At 39.3% G+C, this 9,054-nt stretch overlaps 1 protein-coding gene across 2 annotated transcripts; it reads right to left on the bottom strand.

Annotated features, from left to right (window-relative positions):
* Positions 1-260: 260 nt before the first annotated feature.
* On the bottom strand, positions 261-8,509 carry Drat (Death resistor Adh domain containing target). Of its 2 annotated transcripts, none has more exons than XM_017085674.4 (3): positions 8,291-8,509; positions 1,694-2,512; positions 261-1,275 (listed from the first exon to the last, which is right to left on the bottom strand). In XM_017085674.4, exons 2-3 carry the CDS (start codon positions 2,419-2,421, stop codon positions 858-860), a joined length of 1,146 nt encoding a protein of 381 aa, XP_016941163.2. In that variant the 5' UTR covers positions 2,422-2,512; positions 8,291-8,509; the 3' UTR covers positions 261-857. The 2 variants fall into 2 exon arrangements, with proteins under 2 accessions (XP_016941163.2, XP_016941162.2); XM_017085673.3 differs by lacking the exon at positions 8,291-8,509 and adding an exon at positions 3,853-4,087.
* Between the last annotated feature and the right edge of the window lie 545 nt (positions 8,510-9,054).

Below are 9,054 nucleotides of genomic sequence, written 5' to 3'. Positions count from 1 at the left end.
CGTACTCTAAGGGTGCTAGGAATGTCTTATCCATATTGTGTTAGAGTTAGTCCTTTGAGTATTTAGTTCCGGAAGTAATATTGATATAAAGGGATTAAAAATCGATTCTTTATTTGCTAATACCGACAAAGCTTCCAATATCAAATCTTCCCTTAAGCGATTTTCTCTCAACTCCTCAGATGGGTCAAATCCCAAAATCCAAATCCCTAACAAAAATTCGGCAAAGGCGGTTGCCACAAACCTAGAGCAGCCCCCATGCATTGATAGTTTATGGTTTTTATTTGTGAATAAGAGTAGAGTATAATGTTGGGTACGTAATGAGTACAAACATCGAGCAATTGAATCAAACATTTTGCATCGCATGCATAACAATTTTGTTTATAGTATGTATAACATTTATTTTGTAATCCGCTTCTGCTTGGGGTCTTGTACGTAATCGAAAATCATTAAAGAAGCATGTCCGAATCTCGATTCCGGCTAATATGGTGATGTAATTAATGATTGGTGACTTTGCAAAAGTATAATCATGGGTTGTGGGGTTTGCTTACAAATAAAATAAATCACAATCTATATGTACATAATACTAAAATTGCTTAAAACGCTAAATCAATGAAACGAGGAGTTCTTCGTCTGCAGTCCAAAAAATTAAGGTTACAAAACAATGGCTGGCTACAAAATAAGCACATTTTTGAGTCCGCTTCGAGAGTGATGCAGCTTGCAGTGTTTTGTCGTGGGTGTGTTTTTCTGAATACAGCTAACAGATATCCATATTGAATTTTTATGAGTTAATGCCTTGATGGGGGAGCCGCCTCTCGACTCCCTACCTCCTCCATTTCATCGTCCTCCCTCAAAATCGCCTACTCTATGTCGTGGAAGCGGAGGATAGCACGTCCGGGTATCTCGGAGTTGCACAGTTTTGCGATGACCTCGGCCGCCTGTTCGCAGGGGAACACGGAGTGCGGCGGCGGCTCGATCTTCTTGTTGGCCACCAGCTCCACCACCTCCGCCAGCTGCTCGGCGGTGCCGTTCGAGATGGCGATGATCTCCTGCTGGTACTGCTCCGACAGCCGCGAGAACTTGGGCAGCAGCTTCTCGGCCACCTCGTCGCTGATGAGGACCACGCCGCCCTTGGACAGGCAGTGCATCGAGCGGTGCAGGCTCCTGGAGGTCGTGCCGAAGTCGATCACCACGTCCACGGCTCCGCCGCACACGTCCTTGGTGCGCTCGATGAGCTGCGGCTCGTACAGGCACTCGTTCCACTGAACCACGCTGACACTGAAAGTAAATAGATAGTTGTATGGTTAGTACTCTGAGGCATAAGATTGAGACCAGACCCAAGGCGAAAATAACCTATCTTCTAAATATTTTGATGTGAAAATCGTTTAAGGTAAACTTAAAATTGTTTGTTTCGGTTCTTAAGGTAGAAATTAGGGATTTGGTATCTACATTTTAATAAAAAAGGTTTCTCATATCTCTTCTTTTTTAGAACTCTTATAAATCAATATTTTGCTGACTTTTAACAGTCATGTTAACAATATTATTACTAGTCTTTTGTGTAACATTACATAATATTATATGTGATCTGGTAAGAAAATTTAAGTTTAAAATTATTGATTCATGGTTAAATTTACCTCCTAGGCCTTTAACTATAATAAAAAAGGTTATACATTTCCCTAACCGTTCTGATGCTTACTTTTTGATCTCCGTGGCCAGGCGGAAGCCCTCGTCCCTGAGACTGGCCACTGTGATGTCCACGTCATCGGCCCCAGTCGTGGCAAAATGATAGGAGGCGATGCGCACGGCCCAGAGGGCAAGTCCTCCGGTTCCGACGATCAGAATCTTGGGCTTCCGCTTTGGCTCCGTGGCAGCCCGCTGGCTGAGGATCTGTGTGACCACCGCCTGGGCCTTGAAGACGGCGTTCCAGGCGAGCAGGGCGCCTGTGGGCAGCATGGCGGCCACCTCCATGGGCAGGCTGTCGGGGATGGGCACCACGTACTTCAGATCCGGCACCACCAGCAGCTCGGCATAGCCGGCTGGGGTCTCATCAAATGGATAGACGATGACGCGCTGTCCAATGCGTAGGCCACGGTTGTTGGCCTCTGTGATCTCGGAGCCCAGGGACTCGATCACGCCGGCTACTTCAAAGCCGGGGAAGAAGGATCCCTCCCGGATGCCCTGGTGGGCGGGCGAGGACATCGAGTTCACTGACGGACAGTAGTCGCTCAGCTCCGAGGACACCGACGACATGCTGGTTATGGAGTTGGCCCTGTCGCGACGACGGTAGCAGGCTCCGGCGCATACGATCCGGATGCGGGCGCCCATCGCCGGAGTGTCCTCGATGGGCACAAAGAAATTGAAGACGCAGTTCTTGGCACCCGGTCCGGGCGACTCAATTGACACTTGGCGACACAGCTTGTTCATGTCGTGTGGATTGTGGTGATCAGGATCCGTTGGCGGCAGAGCGGAAGTCAGGGACAGTGAGGTCAACGACAACGAGGTATCTGTTGTTCCGCTGGAAATGGACAAAGAAATGTATAATATACATTAGAGATGTTCTACTTTTCGGACTAAAAATAATTATGTATATGATGTGGTCAACAAACTTTGCTTCGTCTCGTTTGTTCCAAGAATATATACTAATAAGATCCCTATACATACAGTTTACATTAAGTATAATCATTTTACCTGTGTTAGTAACCAATTCAAAATTCAAAAAATTATCAACTGACTTCATTTCAAAACTGGATCATAGTTTTTTGCCAGTCTCCACACATTGATTGATCAATACATACATATGTATCTATATTACATTCCGAGGTCGAATTCGTTACTTCTCAATCGTTTCAATGCCACAACATGATATGCGAGTTCTATTTCGTATTCTCCGGCTGCTTTTCCTATATACAAACACTTCTAACGATAATCTTGATTTTCAATGCCAGCCGCCGTTCAGTATTTTCCATGTAAATATTATTATACTAGCTAGCAACTTTTTGGGTAAATACAGTATACTCGCATATCTGAAAGGTCGAGTGGGTGGGTTTTCGTAAATACAGAATTCTGCCGGATTTATTGACAATTCGTCACAGTAATCACTATCTGATACGGATCCCTTACCTTCAATGAGCTCACAAAAGCCTTAATTAACACATATGTACTCTTATCGCTAGAATCGGACATTAGATTTGGTTAATATACGAGCAGAGCTGGCAATTTATGGGTCATAAAGCTGGCAGATAAAATGCATGGATCAATATCGTTATTAGTCTGGTCTGATGTCTGGCGTTTCAATTAGTGCATATTGCAGACCGATAAGGAATAGTGACGAAATACGTGGGCACTTCACTTCACTTGCGCTTTCATTATTTTAACTAAACTGATACAAATGTTCCCTTTAAACACAATTAAATTGTGATATACAATATATAAAAAAAAGGTGGAAATGAACAAAGTATCATTAAAGTATTGTTTACACTTCATATATGTAAAGATATTTATATTCTTTCAGCAAAACGCACGGAAACTTTTGCCAAGAAAAAGTTGTATTTTTCATCTAGCTTTTCGAATTATTTTTTGTAAGTTGAGTCAACTCATTCATTTAAAATTAAATACATGAATAACCCATAAGAAAAATTGTTTTACTTTGTTGTTTCTAGGATACTTTTAAAACAATTTTATTCGTTTTCAGAAAAGATTCCAATGTAAATATGCCATTAGAAAAATGGTTTTAATTTGTTGTTTCTAGCATAACTTTTAAAACAATTTTATTCATTTTCAGAAAAAAATTCCAATGTAATTGGAAAACCCTATTACGAGAATGGAAAAATTCAATCAGCGTCGTTTAATAGTTACCTCAATGAACTGAGCAAATTGTGCGGTTGACTGCATATATCGACCGGCATTTTGCTGTGTTTTGTTACTCTTCTCTTGATTTTCTTTAGCTTTTTCTTATTTGTATCTTTTTTGTATTGCACTGGGGGTAAACTGGTTGGCACTTTTACTTGTGAATTGGCTAGATTTTTCTTTTCGCTGCACTCGCTTTGGATACTTTTCTCACGTCTTGACCAGCGCACTTCCAAAGAACATCTGAAACGTTTTCAGTCGATGCGCCAGCTAAAAAGCAAAAAAGCCGGTGACGAAATGGAACGAGTGGAACTCTCACACAGGCACACGCACACAGCACGCGCAGGGGCGTCCCAAAGGGGGGTTACCATGTAGGACAGGGACCAGAACAATAGCAAACTTTAAAAAAAATGTACTTGAAAATAACTATTTTATCGTGAGAAGGCCTTGGAATTTTAAACAATTATTTTGATAATATCATTTTTCGATATCTTCAATTTTTTTTTACTTGTCCTGCAAGTTCTTAGCCTACCTGGAGCGAGTATATAGTGGTTTTTGAACACAGGACCTTACTACAAATACATATTGGTCTTAAAAATCAGGGTTGTAAAGTATACGAATTCTATTGAAACTGATTATAGATTTTTCTAAATCAATAAATCCCTTTTAAATTCCAACCCCCCTGCCTAAAGATATCCTACACCACTGCCTGCGCACATACACAGCACGCAGGGAATGCGTGAAACATTTGAAATGAGTTTATTCATTCGGTAGGATTGCATGGCCGTTTTCGCAGCTATAGAAATGCATTTCAATATTTTGTGAATTCAGAACATTTCATATTTATTTATAGCCAGCAATTATTCTTACACTACTGGAAACATACGATAAACTGGGATTAAAATTCTACATTCAATGTCAATAAACTTTTATCGAAAAAGTATACATACATAATATACAAGAATGAGTTCAAAAATTTCAAAAATCTTTTTGTTCCCATTATAATTTGGCTAAACAAAGGCCATTTTGAAATTGATACCTACTACTTTCGACCAGTGTATGACTGCTGTTTATCTTTTGTTTACACATTTGATTCGAATTAACACACGGAGGACGCAGTAGTCGAGGGAAAAACAAACAGGGGCAATCATAACAATTTAATAAAGAACAACAAATGCATTAGGCCAACGCGTGCGACAGATTTATGGCCAAAACAAAGTTCAGGAGCTGGTCAAAAAGCCTCTCCAAGAGCGGAACAACCTAGATTTCGTTGCCAGGCGGCCGTCAAAAATGTTTATAGAACTTTCGATGACAAAATGTTCTTCTAACGATGCTGTGGGTGAGACCAGAATGTCCATGCCCCATTAGTCACGTAAGTTTCGGATTCTCGGCGGGTGGCAACAGATAACCACAATCAAACTGATAGTTTCCCCATTGATAATTTCGAATATGGGTCCGACCCACTGAAAGTTATAGAATTATTTACAATTAAAATGTGCTGTGTGTCCTCGATTTGACAGCAAAATAAATAAACAACTTGGTATCGCTTATTGCACATTCTTACTTGTAGATACCATACACAGTAAAACTTCCTTAAAGCAAACGTTCTTAAAGTGCATTACTTACAACTGTGTATATAGCTAAGTATGTTATTAGTTTTCTGGTAAATGCTGTTTAAAAGCTATGAGAGGATTTTCTTTAAGCACTAATTTGTAACTTAAAATTGAAGGCATGTATGTATCTTAAAATTTCTTATTCACTGGGTCACAGAAACCGTCGACGGTTTGGGAACCGTTGGCTTGAACACCAACTAACCAGAACCGTCGGTGTCACAGAATCTATAAAGTTTCGAAGTAAACTTAATATGATTTTATAAAAAATTTTTTTTAACAGGCCTACCATTTGCTTGGTTTTAATTCGTTTACTTATTTTGAATCGGTTTTTGTGACACCGATATTCGCTTTTCGCGGGAAATTCGGCTGAAACAGATTTTTTCACCCCCTTTCTATTCCATTATACATACAAAGTTTTATCTAAAACAAATTATTGTTGCCAGAAATTAGTTATTTTATAGATAAACCACGACAAAAAGAACTATGTATAAAGGAAACTACATTTTGTTAAGTCACTTTTTTGGACCACCCTCTCCTATATTTCTGTTGGAATAATAGTTATATAGGGGTTTTTAAAGCTTGAAATTTGTTAAGTTCTACTGCGTTCTATAGGTGGTACATCAAACTGATAGCTTGCTGTATCTATGTATCTCTATCTGTTTGCGATTGCTTGTTGTTTGTGTTTGTGGAGCGAGGAACGGTGGATGTTTGTATGGTAATGACACGGTGAGTGAAGGGAGAGGGATAGGTGGATGAGGGGGGAGGGGCAGGGGAGAGAGAGCGAGCTCAAACAAAACCAAAGTCATGTCCACGTGCTTGCTGCATGATAATCACGCACTGGCCGTGTGGCATTGCGGGAAAGGGACAGCGATACAGAGAGAGAGCCAGCTGACGCCGTTTTGTTTTTGTTTTCATCTCTCTCTATCTGTCGCTCTCTCTCACTCTCTCTTTGGCGGAGAAAAAACTGCACAGAACAAAGATAGAAATTGGCATCATTGTTTTGTGCGTGCGTCGTTGTTGTTGTTGTTCTTTGTTTGAACCGCACAACAACAATGCGTAAATAAACCGCTATAAATACGCCTTACATTTACGCAGTTACATTTTACACACCGCATCCTGACAACAAAAATGTATCTCATATTTGTTGGGTTCAAGCAACAGCCTCCAAAAAAGATGAATTATGACTACTCATTCCTTTTGAAAGGGATAATAATGTTCTGTCTATGCCAACGAGATAAATCTAAAGATACTAACCGAAAATCATCAAAAATTGCATTTAAAAATTAAATTCTTTATATCCCTGCATTTTTTGATTCGTATTTTAAAACATTTTGGTAGTTTTTAAGATTTTGTTTAATATTTTTCACTTCAAGACATGCCAGTAAATACTTGAAATTAAATGACGCTAACAGTTTTGCTTAAGCTGAAATCAGTAAAGAAATTAGAAAAGAGCCAGGAAATTATAAAATTCACTTTTTATTTAAAAAAGATAAATAAAAGTCTTCAATAACTATCTTGTAAGTTTATATGTATGTATGTATGGTCCAAAGTCATTGAAACATCTGGCCGAAGGCAAAAGCGAAAGTGCCATTAAAATTCGATAAGCAAAATTCGCATAAGCAATAATTAAAAGCAATATGTGTTCAATTAAAAGCTGCGACCCGACTCTTGACCAATTAAAATCAGTCCCCAAAGATACATATGTCCCCCGATCTCCTCATCGCGATCAAGAGATCAGAAAACCAGCAAAATATTTACTGAATTATTTATTTATTTATTTGTTATTGGCGTGGCGCTGCGCTTGAAATAAAAACATTTGTTGATCAATTCCAGTCAATTGCTTTTAATGACGGAATCAATCGAGTCTAATGATGGATTGGCTATGCAAATTTTGTGGGGTTGTCGCGCCAAAAAATGTGGACCACTGTAGTTTTCCCATCCTGGATTGGAAAATGTAAGCAATTATGCAGCAATGAGACATAAAATTTTATTGTAATCGCTGCCGGCCAACCGGAGTGAACTCTGTGTGAAACAATTAATGCAGCGGCTGCGGAAATCTGCTATTTTTAGACCCTTTGTGTGAATGCGATTAACAATAATTCCTTCGATCCCAATCGAGATCTGAGTTTCCGACTTTGTTTTTCTTATTTTCTCCCTGTTTTCAGCCACACATGTTTAATGTTAATTTACAATGCCTGATTGTGTTTTAATGGGTTTAAATGTGTATATAATATTTGGACAGTTTAAGGGTAAATATAACTATAAATTAATGAACGCCACACCCAGATTTTAGAGTTATATACCTTTTCCCTTTAGTAACAAGTAATCAATCATATTTCGCGTGCCCAAACTTATTGTGAATACAGAAAAGTTGTTTATTGGATGAAGATCTAGTCCATATTGGTATTATGACGCTTTCCCCAAGTGTTTATTGCCAAGTCGAATCTCCAGGCGCTGATAAGTCAGTATTCTACGATACGGGAGCCTAAACTTTGATACTTGTGAAGACACAAACAAACTCAATGATTTACAGGGCCACTTGACTGAGTTTTTGATTGGCCCCTATAAGAGTTGTTTACCCTCAGGGTTCTACGGCAGGCATAGATTCGGGTCCAAGGGCATGATTAAAAAGGGGAAAGACTTTTCCCAAAACGCAACATATCGTGTGTATGCCCCATTAAAACCGGGGTATGGAACTACGCACTAGAATGGCGGAATGCCGGAAAGAAAAGGATGTCTACCCCAAGAAAGGAAGTTCTTCCTAAGAAAATGGCAACCTGCACGTACACCCTCCAGGACGACAATTGCGTAATATGGATTTGTTCGCAACTTACCCTTGTAAAAAAGTTAAAAGCGTGGTGTATCAAAAACACTCTCGCCGTCACTTATCAATCTATGTTTAACTAATTGTTAACTTTAATAGTTGTTATTCAAAACGCCTGGACAGCGTTGTAGCTTCTGTAAAACTTGTCGACTGTTTTTATTCGAGGAGCACCGCAGCCGCACGGCGTAGAGCAGGATACGTTTGACTTTGAAGTCTCCTTTGTCGAGTGTGAAATAAAGGCAGGGTTTAAGTGTAAATACAAGATTCGAGTCTGCGCAGTCTTTGTTGATGGGAGGAAAGGTAATTCTTTGTTGCAGCGGAACCGGTTCGTTTTAGTGGCATTTTAAATGGTAATCTTAAATTGTATTTTCTAATGAAACTACTTTATCCTATGGGCTTATGTGTACATTTCGGTTTAATTTATTGTTATACTTAACCGTCTTTCTACATTTTCAAATAGGCGCCTTAATAAGAAGGCATTTTATAACACTGCTTTTAACGCACCCCAAAAGTATGCAATGCGTCAACTATTTTTCCATATCATTATGTAAATAGAGGGTCTCCACTTGACTAAGCGCTTTACATCAAAGCCCATCGTTTTTATATTGTATTCACTGTATTTTTACACATAAGTGACTCGCATAATAGGCATTACTTGTATTTATCCTCTGATTGATTGTTTCATAAACGATTTCGTTGGCGCTCACGGGTGCCATTTTCGAAGCTAATACTAGCTTTTACTTTTAAAATGAGCATGAAAATTGGACAGAAAGT

Source organism: Drosophila suzukii, chromosome 2R, assembly GCF_043229965.1.
Source record: "Drosophila suzukii chromosome 2R, CBGP_Dsuzu_IsoJpt1.0, whole genome shotgun sequence".
NCBI lineage: Eukaryota > Metazoa > Arthropoda > Insecta > Diptera > Drosophilidae > Drosophila > Drosophila suzukii.
Note: the sequence above shows the minus strand (reverse complement) of the source record. Positions and strands in the feature narration are given on the sequence as shown.